The 14,729-nt window shown below is 40.9% G+C and overlaps 1 protein-coding gene across 2 annotated transcripts in view; it reads right to left on the reverse strand.

The window, feature by feature from the left end:
- PTPRO (protein tyrosine phosphatase receptor type O) overlaps positions 1 to 14,729 on the reverse strand; it is a 143,481-nt gene that overhangs the window by 33,200 nt on the left and 95,552 nt on the right. For both annotated transcript variants that reach the window (XM_086886000.1, XM_086885999.1), the window contains exons 7-11: positions 14,501 to 14,700; positions 12,119 to 12,239; positions 9,988 to 10,181; positions 7,407 to 7,518; positions 2,218 to 2,369 (exon numbers count right to left, since the gene is read on the reverse strand). In XM_086886000.1, coding sequence (XP_086742126.1) covers positions 2,218 to 2,369; positions 7,407 to 7,518; positions 9,988 to 10,181; positions 12,119 to 12,239; positions 14,501 to 14,700 — 779 coding nt within the window. The remainder of the gene's footprint in view (positions 1 to 2,217; positions 2,370 to 7,406; positions 7,519 to 9,987; positions 10,182 to 12,118; positions 12,240 to 14,500; positions 14,701 to 14,729) is intronic.

Genomic DNA, 14,729 nt, shown 5'->3' on the forward strand with positions numbered 1-14,729 from the left:
AACCAGCTCCCACTGATATCACCCACAAAACCAGAAGAGCACAATGCAAAAAGAAGACATTTTTTGGCTGCACTTTCTATGTGACCAGTGAAAATTTAAAGAAAAAATAAATTCTCCCTCACACCACTGAGAGCATCTAGGTTCCTCAAGCTGTGGAAAATGCTGAACAAGCCGTGGACTTGAGTCTATTGCTGTTTTAGAGGAATTTAAATCAGGTCAGACACCTCATAGAAGAGCACACAAGCCATGTGTAGGCAAGCCTTTATATTTCCTACAGACCTGAAAATTAAATCCATCTGGGCAAGTCTAACACCTCTTGGAGACCTGTTGACTTGACAGTGGATCTCAGGGTCTGGCTTCAATCATCTGCAAGTTGAAACCAGAACCAAAACTGAGCTGAATCTCAAAAGACTGAGAGTAACTTCTTTTTATTTTAGGGTAATCTTCCCATTTCTCCAGTCGTGGAGAAGGATGCAGAACTTGGAACACGCTGTTTTTCAGAGCACTTCTGGACTATCTATAAAGGACCCATTCAAGAATCTCATGCTGGTTTTTAACTTAATTCTCAGGCTGAAGCTTTCAAATACAAGAGAAACTGAAGCACTCTGAATAAAAGCCAGTAGGGCTTTGTACATAATTTTCATCACTTCTCTAAAAACTGACCAGCTTCTGTGGAGTCTTGGGAAATGCACTGGCAGCAAGAAGAAAAAGTCACCATTTTCTGACAGTGTTACCTATTTATTTCAATAATGCCACAGGAAAAATAACTATACTAACAATCACAGTAAAATCACATTATGGTATTACAATATAGCATGAGTTTTAAAGGGAGCAGTTTCTGAGAGTGACTAACAGAGCCTGGGAGAACAGGCACACCCTGAAGCCTCCAGATGTGTACACACACTCATCCATATCAACAGAACAATAAAAGTTAGCTAGAAATAGGTAGGTGTGTGTGTATATATATATATATATATATATGTGTGTGTGTGTGTATATATATATAAATATAAGGGACTATAAAGAGAAGTATTTGTAAAGACATCCCTAAAGCTTCAAAGTTTTATTTATAGATATACTATATTGTAGATACTCTCTAATTCGAATATTTTGTTTAATCTGAAGTTACATATTCAATTTTGCTTTCAATTGACTTCAATTTTGATATGAAATGTTTATTTTATATTTATTTAATCTACCATTTTCATATTGTTGGATGGTACAGAAATCAGATTTTTTCCTGAAAGAATAATAAGCTTACAGAAAACATGACTTTTTGAAGCAAGAGATGAGAGGGATAGCATTGTGAAATTTTGGTTCTGGAGTTCAATTGACAGAATATTTTATTTGTAGGACAAAAATTAAGTTTTCTTCCCTGTTTGAAGAAAGGATCAAAATCCTGGCAGTTCCTGCTTCTCACAAAGGTTAGCAGCTCTCCTAATCATATAATTAGATTCATGCTGCAACAAGCTCCATGGTGCACTCTTGCAACCACAAGGAATCTAATAAAAGCCAGGATGTTCCACACAAAGCCAAATGAAAATTGGTGGCAAACTTGCACTTCTGCTGAAAATACAACTTCCAGTTTTCCAAATGCTCCAGAGAATGTACCAAGAGCACACTTGAGCATCTAGCAAGTTTTCTCAGCACATTCTGGGTGAAATCCTCATCCCATCAATTAGTGGAGCTCGTATTCAAACATAAAATGAAGAACAGGGAATTTATGAGGATAAAGTCAGAAAGTGGGAAGTGACAGTATTTGAACAAACTAAAAAAACTCAGCCAGTAGTTTGCTCTGTTTATTAATAAATATAATAATTTAATATTAATATTTAAGAAAATACCATAGCTGTATAAAAGAATACTCTTTATGTTTTACTGTCTGAAGCTGAGAAGTTTTTAAGCTCCATTAAAATTACATAAATTATCAACACCTTCACTAGATCACGACAGAAACACTTTGTCCACTGGCTGTTTTCAGGGCTCCAGTCTTTGGAGGTGCATGCTAGCACTGGGAAATAACTTTTACTGGCTTCTACCAAACTTGCTGGAACTTAATAATACAAAGTTATCAGAGTTGTGGAAGTTTTTTTGACTTATCAACTCAGGAAAATAAACCAACTGAACAAAAACCCAGAAAAAACAAAAAAACCCACCTAAAACCTCACAAAAAACCTGAAGAAATGAACACCACCCATTTTCCACACTGATACTTACACTCTTCTTGATTTTTTTCTTTCCCTCTGCAACAACCATCCAGTGCAGCATCCTGGAATGAGAAAGGTCGGGCCCATCTCCTCCGTAGGTCCAGGTGACGTACAAAAGGTGGTTGTAATATTCTACAGAGGTGATTTTGGGTGCCACTGGTGCTGAGGGAAGAAGGCAAGTGTGTTACAGACAGGGGCTAACACGGCTGGTTAGCAAATCCAGTGATAAACTTTTGCCAAAGGATGCTGTCATGAGGAGAATATCACAAAGCTATCAGGAAAGGAACATCAGCAGCTTCTACATTTAAGCACTAGCTGAAGGATATGAAAACCATAATTTAACCTATAATCAGAACAAAAATACACTTCTTTTTGCCATCTTTTAGTTTAAAAAAAAAAAAAAATCATGGCAGACAGAAATAACTTTTTGTCACATTTGCAAGTTGAATTCAAATTCAAGTTAAAAGCCTCACATGTTGCTTCACTGTGTTAGTGAACTGAAAAGAAATAATAAATTGTTATATTTATAGGTTTTCTATAGGAAAAGAAATATCTTTTCACTGAGCTTGCATATTTCTAAGAGGAAAAGTCCAAACCCTGCAGATTTCCAAAGAGCAACTTTTGCATGAGAAGTTATGACCACCTTTGTTCCCAGGGTGGAATGGAGGAAAAAAAGGCCCCATTAGAACCCATTTGGTTTCTTAGGAGGGGTTTTTATGTTCTGGAGCTGCCAGCAGGGCCTTGGCTCTCTCTGCAGCCCTCGTAACACAGAGTCACTCAGGCTGGAAAGGACCTTCAGGAGTGAGGCCAACCACAACCCAGCAGTGCCACATCCACCAGCAAACCACGTCCCTCAGCACCACATCCACTCCCAAGCAAGGACTGGGACTCAGCCACCTTCCCTGGCTGGCTCTCTCATCAGCTGAGACCTGCAGAAAGACAGCAACCTCCAGAGTAACTCCTCTCCTCCTAAAATAGGTGTTTAAGATGAGGATTCCCTCTGGGAGCTGCTATGAACTGTAGAGGGAGCACAGCTGGCCAGCTGACCTTGACTGCCAAATTCAAAGGTGCAAGACCCCAGAGGAGAGTTAAATGAATTAATTTAAGTTAAGTTAAATTAAATTAATAGTGAATGGAGACCCAGAAGTGAAAATCAGTGGTCAGTGAAGATCTCAATGCCTTCCCCTGGAGATATGAGTAGGAAAACCTGGATACAAGAGGGAAAGGTATGAATCTCTGTGCTTGGCCAGCTCTTGAGGAGCAGGGTTGGGGAAATGGTGTGAACTGCCTGGTCTTCCTCTGCACAAGCCCTGCTGTGTCCAGAGCACTCGTGCCAAGGCAGATGAGCAGAGCCCTGGATGCCAGCACAGCTGGGGGGGACAGGGATGCAGGATGGCCTCGGAGCTCGGGTCTCTTGGAAGGGACCACAAGATGTCACTGCTGCTTTCACAAAGGCTCCTTCCACTTTGGCATTGAGAGGAGTGTTAGAGAACAGGTTTACTGAAGTAAAGGCAATGCACAGACAATTTAGGGCCATTTAGAAATGTTTAGTAAGACTATTCTCCCAAATTAATCTTGAAAATATCGTTTTGTGCTGTTGAGGAGAAGCAACCTTATTTAGTATAAAATCCTTAAAGCAGTGTTACTTTTGATTTTTAAATTGAAAGAAATATAAATTAAATAAAAGTAATTTAAATTAAAAGAAATGAAAGTTCCCTGTCCATCCCTGTGCATGGACTGTGTATTCCTTGCAGCTTAAGGCCATGACTGACATGAATCTCATACACAAATAATGATTTCCCCCTGCACCTCATTATTCATGGTATGCTTTCACGACAGTGAATGTCCAGGGTATGTCAAATGAGACCAGGGGCCAGGGCTGGTGTGACCACCCCAAGGTTCTGGGGAGCACAGAGAGGCTGTGGGAAGTCACACCCTGCTGCTGACCTGGCCAGAAGCCACCCATGGGACCAACAGGCAGCACACATGGTGGCTGTCATCAGCACCAGGAGCCTTGCTCATTCCTTTTGCTTCTCCAAAGATAAAAGCATCCTCATTGTAAAAAGCAGATGCTGGTGTTCTAAACAGTTCATGGTTGTTTTAAATCCAGCTGTTTACAGCAGGTGGCATTAAAAACCCATTAGTCACCACAGCAACACTGGCAGCGCCACGATCTCTCCCTGAGTAAAACAACGGCGTGCAACTGCTGCTGCAGGAGCTGAGAGAACAAATTCTGCTCCTCATAAGCCTCTTGGATCTCCCAAAACTCCCCCACACTCCTGGGGACACCTCTCCAGTTGCTGTGGGAGAGGGTTACATCTCATCACCCCAAGTGCTGCAGTTCAGTGCGGCCCCAGCCTGGCTCCAGCCGCCACGGGAGCAGTGGGATCCTGAGGAAATGTCTGCTCTGAGCCTTCTGCAAGCTGCATCCTCAAACTCCCAGCTGAGCCTTCTACTCTGCTTCTGAAGCTCAAGTTTATGCTCCAGGTGTGGAGGCTGGCTCTCCAGTTACACACAGAACTGGCAGATGGGGTACTGTCAAGCCTACAAAACCTCCACTCCAGGATTTTTAAAATTTAGGGCTTTTTGGTGGGCTTTCTTGCTTGTTTGTTTTAATTCCTGGCAACCTGTGCAGGGGAGGTGGCGTTGTTCAAAATGATGCAGAAAGGGACCAAGTGCTCCCTTTCTGGGAGGAAAGAGGCTGAGGTTGAGAAAGAACTCTCAAGTTCTTTACCAGTCCCTTGGTAACTTAAAGCCATGAAAAGGCAGCACCTACTGGGGACAAACATTTCAAACCTGCAGACATGCCAAGCTGGCAAGCCTCACAAGTTAGCCTGGCTGCAGCTCCTGGGCAAAGCTGAAGAGATTGCAAGCAAAAAAGGCAATCAGAGGACAGGAGTGCATTTAATGCTCACATTCAGTGCTGACCATCTATTGGTAAGTGCTTGCAATTTGACCAAATCAGCTTTCTTTGTGAGGACTCTTCCCTTAAAATCACAGTGTGATTTTAATACCTCATTGCTATTCAACACTTTCATCAATACCCTGAAAGTAAAAGCAGCATTGATGAACCACGCAATTAAAATGGCAACTGGCAGAGGAGGGCAGGATTTGGACAGGGCTGAGCTTTGAAATATTGCCCCCTAAGCTGGGCCTGCTCAAACAAAGTGAATTTCAAAGTGCCAGGGGTGAAGTTGGGTCTGTTGGAAAATAGCATGTAGCCAACAAATGATAAATTCTGTTAGGAGCCATAAAATAGAAATCAACACAGACCTCCAGTGTGATGATGCAGGAAATGCAATCATCTAGATGCACACACAGGAGAGCTTTGAATAGAGAGCTGATTGTGCCTCTATAGGAGTATTCAGCAGGCTGGTATTACACTTTCAGTTTTTAGGTACTTTAGTAAAGACAGTAAAAACTAGGGAGCCAGAAGTGGGGGAAAAAACTAACAGGAAAACACCTAAAAGTGAGAGTGCCTGAACGGTCCCTTCAATCAGTAAAAGTGCAAAAAAATATTTTGGACTGGATATTAAAACCAGAAAAATTCAGGTCAGAAACACAGGGTCTAAACCCTTGATAAGAAGAGAAATTAACTATTGATGCAACATTCCAGTTGGATATTTTCACTAAAGACCAGATGACCTCCTCTAAGAGAGGTTTTGCCAATCACAAATGGATGATATTTAGAGGTTCATCCATTTGTGCTTTTGTCTGCATCTGCTAGTTAAAAAGTTGATTCATTTTTCATTTAAGAGCAGTAGCAGTTTTTGCTGTCATCACTCAGAGATCCAGATTGATATTGATGACAGATTATATTTCATGAGACCCTTAATCTCCCTCATCTCTGCTCCAAGTTTCTGGACACACAATATTGAAGCATCCCACTGGAACGTTTCCACTCTAAAATACTGAACCTGGTACCCAAATCAGTTGGAAAAGACATTTTTTCCCCTCATACAACAACCAACCAGCTGGAAAATTGCTTCTTTACAGTGCTACAGAAAAGCTGATTGATGCCAAAGGACAATGAATATCCCTGGAGACCCTTCACAAGGTTCTGAAACGCTGGGAAAGTGCCAGAATCTGTCAGCAGATGTGGGATCAGGTATCTGAGCATGGTTGGGCTTCTGTTGACTTCACTGGAGCTACAACTTTAACTGCTGATGGCTTTTCTCTCGTGGCTCTCTGGGCCACAGGCTCTGTATAAATCATCATTACAAAAGGGTTGTATTCAGCAACTTTTTCAGGTACATTGTCCAGCTCTCACCAAAGAGAAAATCTGTGACTAGGCTGGTGCCTGCTTTGGAGTGAGTGGCTGGGACATTATACCCTGATTTTCCTTCTAATTTGATTCCTACAGATGGAAAAGAACAGCGAGTCATACTTCACTGTGTCTCACAGTAAAACTGAATTTTTACTGCTTTCCAGCACCTAAACTTCAGCAAGGTGAATTAAACAGCAACACTTGGAAGCAAAATGATTCATCTTTGGCCCAACCATCCTGGATGCTGGGAACACATGGCATGGTGCTAACAGGGCCTCCTTTGTGCTGCTCCCTCTATGGCTGATCTGTTGGACATGTTGGAGAATCTAATCCAAAGAATCTGCCAAGAGATGCCAGAGTGTGTTAAATCCATGGCTGGTCCCAGGGGGAAGAGGGAAATCCATGTGGTTTTATCAGCTCACTCACCTCAGTGCTGCACAAGTCATGCTCTGGCCTGGGGATTACCAGGAGGGTGATAAAGGAGGAAAAAAAAACACCTGGGAATGTTGCAGGTAAATGAAAAAGTGTTTCATAATATTGAGAAACCCAAGAATTCAGGTTTACTTGTTTATCTGTTAACTTCTCCATGTGTCAAATGTATGGTGTGGTAAAAGTGGAGCAGGACCACTGGAGCCATGCACTCAGCTGATGGAGGACTGCAACACAGCAGTCAAGCACTGTGCTTGCCATAGGAAAATTTCATTTATGTGTTCATTTAAAGCAGTCCTCAGAGACTCAAAAACAAAATAATAAAAAACCCAAACACCAAAACCAACCAAACAACAACAAAAAAACAACCCCCAAAAAATCACTTAGCCTATAAATATCCTAGCTTGCAGCTATCTGTAGGTGAAACACAGCACCCAGGTCAGATTTTCTCAGTGCTTCTGCCCCCAGGAGCACTCCCACATTGTTCTCAGCTGGCTGGTTACCTGTTATGAAGCTGATGGTGGAGCTGTCACAGCAGCTCAGCTCTGGGTCCCCCCAGGTCACCATGGTGACCCGAAAATTGTAATACCAAGCAGGCAGCAGGTTGGCTATTCTCTGTAAAGGGACAAAACACAAAGAGCAGCTCAGGAGAGAACTCACCAGCACGAGGCAGGACTTCTGAAACACAACAGGAATTATAAACCTAGTGCCCATGCTCATTCTTCTCAGCTCCCATGCCTTCCTTCCGTGGAAATCTCTGAAATTTGGCCTTTCAATTTATTAAAAAATCTGTGTAGGGGGAGCAAACAGAGTTGTGATGGCTCTGCTGCTCATCCACATCCACCTGGTCACAGGCTCTGTCCACCATGGGAACCTCAGAGGATTTCCAGGGTGGTAACAATCACTCACACAAAGCAACCTTCCATCACAATTCCAGTGGGATGATGGCAAAATATTTAACTGGAAAATGCAGGTGTTTTTAGTTTGATTAAATGGGGTTGGAGGATAAATTAGAAGTGACATTTTTGTCTCAGATATTCAAAAGATGTATTTTTTTTCCAATTTTCCAAGTATATTTCACTTTCTAGTATCATTTATTATAAATGGAATAGGAATGAAACATAAATGACTTATGAGACATAAATTATATATGTAAATATAAATGAGATATAAATGAAGTGTAAAAAGCATTGTGTTTTATATTATAGTATTGTGTGTAATATTTAAGTTAAAATTCTGATTCTTCCACTGACAGTACAGAACATTTAAGATATTGATGTTTAAATGAAAAACCTCTTGATATTTTTAAAATTCAAAATAAAAGCAAATTGAAAATAATGAACAATTTCAACAATGTAGAAATTGTTTTCATAGATCTCTCTTGTTTGCAGTGTCCCTTTTTTCTCCAGATACTACAAGGCAATGCAAATGTAGGTAGTGCAATCTGTTCTTTTCATGATTTTTGGAAGTTCTATCCACATTGACACCAAAATCTTGAAGATGCTTGGACTTTTTTTGACATGCCCCTGGTGTCATACTCAAAATACCAACATCACTTTGACAATTTTCAAGTGAGTTACAGAGCACAAAATGAATGAAACAACTAAACAGAGTGAAAAGACAAATCCAATTCCACAGATTCTTATAAAATGTTAACCCTCCAGGAAATAATACTTGATTTTTGATTACATTGATTTTTGATTCTTCTCATTGATGCTTCAGAACAAACTACTCAGAGGTGTCAGCAGCTCATAGGGATCAGTGGGATTCTGGAGCACCACTAGAGAACCCAAACAAAAATTCACCAGTCCCTACCTGAACACTAAATGCCACAACAGAAGAACAGAGAAACACTCCTTTCCTAATTCAGGATTTGTCTGTACAATCATCCTTTGAGAAATGCTCACTTCAGCTGTGATACAGCACTGCTGCACTTCAGACTGAAATCCAGACAAAGGAATTCCACCTTGACTTCCCTGAGCAGGATTTGTAACAGTAAGGGACAACATCATCTCCTTTTCTAATGAATCACATTAACTCTGCATGATAGCTTTATTTCTTGGATGACTTAGATCACTCAGCTATTAATCTATTTGTGCTGAGTCATGATTACAAGATATTAATTACCAGTTTGGGAAGTTATTTTTGTTTTTAATTTCCCTGGAGATTTATGTGCTAGATTTATAGTCACATACCCAATTACAGGAAAGCTGCTGGAGCCAAAATGACTCCACAAATGGTATTATGCAAATCAATTACAGTAAATCACTGTGGCTCTCACCAGCAGCACAAGTTATTGCTATCTTTTTTGCATACTCATAACTTTCTGAACAACTAATTTCCGCTGGAATCGCTTTCTGTCTCGCCCTACAGCAAAGTCGGAATAAAATCTTTTCACCTTCTCCAGGAAATAATGGAAAAGAGGAGGAAAATTTCACTTTATATCTGCAAAGACACCTGTGAATAAATAAATACATGTGTGAGTGTGTTCTGGTAGGGCCCAGCTTTCATCTAGTTAAAATCCAGGCCTAAGATTTTGCAGCTTCAGAACCACGGAAGATTTTTTTGACAAAAAACACAGCTAAGCTTTCCACATGGCACACTGCAAGAGCAGCCTGCAAGCCCCAAATCCATACCATCAATATTAATTATGTAGATAAGCCTTTGGACTGCACCCCCCGAGGAGATGATGGAACTTTTAAAGCCTTGACTGACTGACCCACAAACTGAAGCTGCCTCTGGACTTGCTGAACAGCAACAATAACAAAAAAAAAAAAAAAAACAAACCAAAAAAAAAGAGGCTAATCTCCTGTCTCATTGCTCTGCTTAAAATTTAGCATGGTTCAGCTGGCAGTGCTTTACTTTAGAACAGAAAATGCCTCCAGCATCCTTGGCCATTTTCTCTGCTTTGCTGGGGAAAAAATGCCCAGGACTTAAAGGCATAAATACATATATATATATATATGTGTGTGTGTATAATATAGATATATATACATATATTCACATATTCATGGGGAAAAGGCTGGGAAAAGAAGTGCCACAAGGTGCTTGCATGGGAAAGCAAGGCAGGAATGGTCACTTTACCACAGAGGCAGTCAAGGAGACAGTTGCTGCTATTTCATAGTAGGTTGTCCACTCCGAGGTCATCGTTGATGGGTTGAAGTAAAACATTTCTACCACATATTTCCTGAACACCCCAAGGAAAGGCCTGTTCCAGCTCAGAACCACAGCAGTAGGTCCCAAAGGGTAAAGTGTCAGATCCTTTATTCCAGTGGGCACTAGAAACCAGAAATTATGGTTAGTAACATGCATGTGCTATCAGCTGCACTTTATTTTAAAATTATACCTTTCCTTAATCAAGTTCTATCTGTTTCTTTTTTTTCATGACTTTAATCCCCAAGAGCTTCCTGGTCATAAGCAGTTGAAAAACATTTTTCAAGCATTGGTTCTCCAGTTTAAAACTACTTTTTCAGAAGTGGCTACAGACCACTCGGTGTTGGCTGCTTAGCTTGAGATAAAGTACACGGTTTCCTTTCTCATAAATGGAGGATTCTATTCTACTTTGAAAATCAGGGTGCTTGGGAGATATTTCAAGATGCTCAAAAACAAAAGCATCAAAAGCCAGAGCACTGCAAGGAAGGGAAGTTTTCATCTCCAGCCCTCCTTCCCTGGGGAACCCAAAGGTTCTGTCATGTATTGCTATTCTTGCCTCACAGACGGTGACACTGAGAAAGAGTCAAGTGATTTGAAGAATGTCACATAAGGGTCAACTTCTGCAACCTGTATGGTCTGGAAAGCAATTATTCTTCATGACTTCACTGAGGCTACTTAAATAAGGACACAGAGCTAACATTTGCCAGGGCTGCAGAGCCCCAGCTACTGCACACTGGGTCAGAACCCAGGCCAGCACCCAGATCAGCCCATGATTGCATTTACCTTTATAAATCATTTACCACATCTTTACTTTGCTTTCTCTAAACTGCTAACAATCACACAGTGAAAATGAGCCTTAGGAGAAATGTGGATAGAATAGAATACTTTTTAAAGTGCATTTTATTTTATTTGAGCTTCATTCTTCATTAGCCACCACTATTAAGTTCACAGAACAATTTGGTTTTCAGTTCTGTTATTTTAGTATCATAATCAAGAAACTGTTATGAAATGAAAAACTCATACAACTGTTGTTTTACTGCATAAAAACAGCTCCTTCATAATAAGAAAGTTGTGAGATGTTTTATTTAGAAACTGCCATTTGCAGTTTTGTAAGAAACTTTTATGGTTGTAAGGCCATACTAAAGGGGAGAAAATGAAGGAACTTATCTACTTTGGGTATACATTATTTTCCTTTCCCAAATAAAAGTGGAATTTTTCAGATTTTTGAATTACAGTGAGAAAGAAGATCAAAAGCATTTGCAAAAACTGTCCAATGATATAAATTCTAACATTAAAGTATATATAAATATTTACTTACTAGTTTTTCCTTTCCTGAAATGTAGCATACTTTACAAATTTTTATTCAGACCAAATTTATGAAAATAAGTTAGAAGATTGACTAGAATGAAAAGGCTTTCACCATAACCACTAGGCCTGACTAGTGATACTAGTCAGACTAAATACTGACTTTTATTTAAGAATTAAATTCTTAACAGGATAGCATATCTTTCTGTTTCACTTTCTTCCCTATATCACAGAGAGGAAGCAGCATTAAAAATACTGAAGATCTCTAACTTTCAGCCACCTGTTGTCCCACTGAGCAGACTTTTTGTCAAAAGGAGAAGCTGGGTGACACAGGTTGAGTATTTCTGTGCATATGTAACTTTCCACTGAATCTCTTTTCCCTTTCTCTCCTTCATACATTTTGCTTAAGTGGTAGTCTTAACAAAATAAATCACACTGCAACTAAAAGTTACTGAATTCTGTCCTAAATGATCCTTTATAGGAGCCTGGTGGAATCCTAAATTACAGCTCTGGGGGCAGTGGCTCTGCCTGTTGGACATAACACCACTTTCTTTAAAATATTAGTGTCAGTCTCAGAGGGTTCTTCTCATTTTCAAGTCCCAAAGCAGAGAACATGGAGATCTACTCTTAAACTCGAGATAATCAAGTCATGGTCTACAGGACTTAATGAACATACTACACCTATTTAAACAAAAAGAACCAAAAACAAACTCTAAAACCAAATAAATGCATTTCAATCAGTAGGTTCAGGGGTTACCAATGGAAAATGTGACAGGATCAGAAGGAGGTCCAACCAATGGTCCCTTCCGTAAATAAACCACAACTTGGTACTGGGCACCAGGAACAAGATTTTCAATGAGGCTGCTGCTCGAATTCACCTAGGAGGAGAGGAACTCATCAGATATGAAGCATTTACTTGATTAATAAAAGAATAATGAGACTGTACTTGGCTGACTCCAGTTACAAAAGGCATGAATCCAAACGCTTTGGCATCGACAGCAAGAACTTCATTCATTAAGCCCCACGTGGCAGAACTGTGGAAGTGGTCAGGACTGACTTCACAAATGATCTGACTCAGAGAATTGCACTTGCCTGGCTGCACAAGGTCAGCTACCTCACCACAGACCCACTCTCTCCTGCTGCCAAAGGTTATTTAAATATTCAGGCTCCATTATTCACTTGCAGGTGGTGTCATTCAGGCTGCAGAGTTTAGACCACGTGTTATCAATGAGAGCCTGAGGCTTTCCATCCATCATTTATGCAGCCCTGTGAGCTGAAGGCAGCATATTGGGGAAGCTGTCTTCTGACTCCATGTGCTGAGTGACTCCCCAGTGAAATCAGAGGGGAAATATTCTCTGTCACCTCCCCTCCACAACACTACAAACTGCACCTAAGGGGCACTGCGATTTTTCTTTTCAGCTTGCAAACATCACAGTTAAAATTTCTGCTGTGCCACACCAGGTTTCAGTCAGAGCTGGAGGCAGAATTCCTGCCCAAGACATTCCTGGTCTGATACAACATGAAGAAGCTCATCTCCTGAAGACTCCACAAACAGCAAATGCACAGAGCAGCTTTGAGGAAAAGCCTTCTAGAGCTGCAGGCTGGTATTTCCTACTAATATTTTCTTCACAACCTTCCCAAAGTCTGTATCACAGCCACCTCTGCACTGGTGGTTTATTGCCAAGCACAGATTTAGTGAAGAACAGAATTTGTCTTTACCAGCTGCTCTGAAAAGCTAAATCACTTTTAAATCATGCACCATGTTAGAAATGGATAGAACTCTGCACTGAATTTTGCTCTTTTCAACTCATCATGAAGAAGTCAATCCAACAGCTATTAACAATCCAGGTATTGTAAGTTGATAAAATTTGATACAAATGTACGTAATGACAGAAAGAAACAAAGAACTGTATTTAGATCTTTCAACCTACTTGCAGTAAATACACATTTACTTTTACAGATGTCTTGTTTATTCAGATTAACTTTAGGTACCTGGTTTTGAGTTTGTAGATGACTCCTGTAGTATTTATAGAAAATCATTAATGCCTATGTTTGAGATCTCTGTTTAAAACCACTGAGTCTACTTGGCTTCCCATTTAAATGACTGCACTTCTAAGAAATATAAGTAACAATAAGATAACAAGATGATTCTGAAAAACAATTCTCCAGTTGCCACGACAAGACACTTCCAAACATTTAAGTTCACAGCCCTTCTTGAACTAAAACTCAGAACTTCTACAGAGATAAATTTTAAAAGGCATTTTAAGGGTCGCAAATTTCTCTGTATTAATTAGCTTGCAGGGCTGGTCAGGAAGTTGAAGATGATTTACAGGGAGTGCCAGCAGCCCCCTCCATTCCCATGGGTGGGCTGAGGGTGCAGCAGGGCAGCACTGCAGTCCTTTGCAGATTCCTCCATCACACACATTTAGGGAGCCAGACAGAAGTCATGGCCCCGCTCAGAAAAAGGCAGTATCAGCATCTTGGTGGGGTTACTGAGAAATCTCAATCAAAATCTTTCTCAAATCTTTCTAATTGGAGCCACGTGCCACTGAGCTCTCATAGGCACAGTCTGATGGGGGGCTGCACTCACTAAGGGTTTCAAGTAACATAAAACTCTCAAGTTTTGGGGTTCAGACTCCTGATGGTTACAAACACAGAACTAAACTGAAGATAAACTAAAAGACTTGTCCATACAAATCTGGGGTGGTCTGAATTGCTGTTTGTTTCCCAGTGTTGACACCTTTTCTTATGGATGAAAAGAAAAGCTGGCTTCTGATCATCTCAAAACTTCCAGAAAATTTACAGTCAGGTTCTGTATTCAGATGTGGGATGGCTAAGAAACAATTTGTGCTACTTTGATGGTAACGATGCATGTGAGCACTTCTCTTACTACAGATGCACTGCAGCACACGCCTGGGTGAAGTCACAGCCAGACCAGCAGAAATACCATTTTAACCATCCTGTGTGTATTGCACATTCTCACTCCTTCCTGCCTGCTGTGCTCTCCTCTCCACTCTCCACCAGCCTGTCTTTGGACAGCAGAAGGGAGTAGCTGCCACTGCCCACTGCAGCCTGAGCAAGCCCTGGGGCACAAGGATCCTAAACAGCAGCGTGATTTTTTACGTGATTTGCTCCTTACCTCAGTGCAGTAGTGCTTTTCAAGCCTCTGACTCTCCTTTTGCTTCTGGCAGGTGAGGGAGAGCACAGACACGATGGTGCTGTTGCCACTGCTCTCGTGTGACGCCGTCCAGGAGGTCAGGGCAGTCGTGGAGCTCAGCACCGTCACTGTCACATGCTGGGGCTTCTCAGTGAGCTCCTCTATCCACTCACCTGTGGGGCCTGGGCCATGGCCCAAAAGCACAGGTGAG

Source organism: Cyanistes caeruleus, chromosome 4 (genome assembly GCF_971803275.1).
Source record: "Cyanistes caeruleus chromosome 4, bCyaCae1.hap1.1, whole genome shotgun sequence".
NCBI classification, from domain to species: domain Eukaryota; kingdom Metazoa; phylum Chordata; class Aves; order Passeriformes; family Paridae; genus Cyanistes; species Cyanistes caeruleus.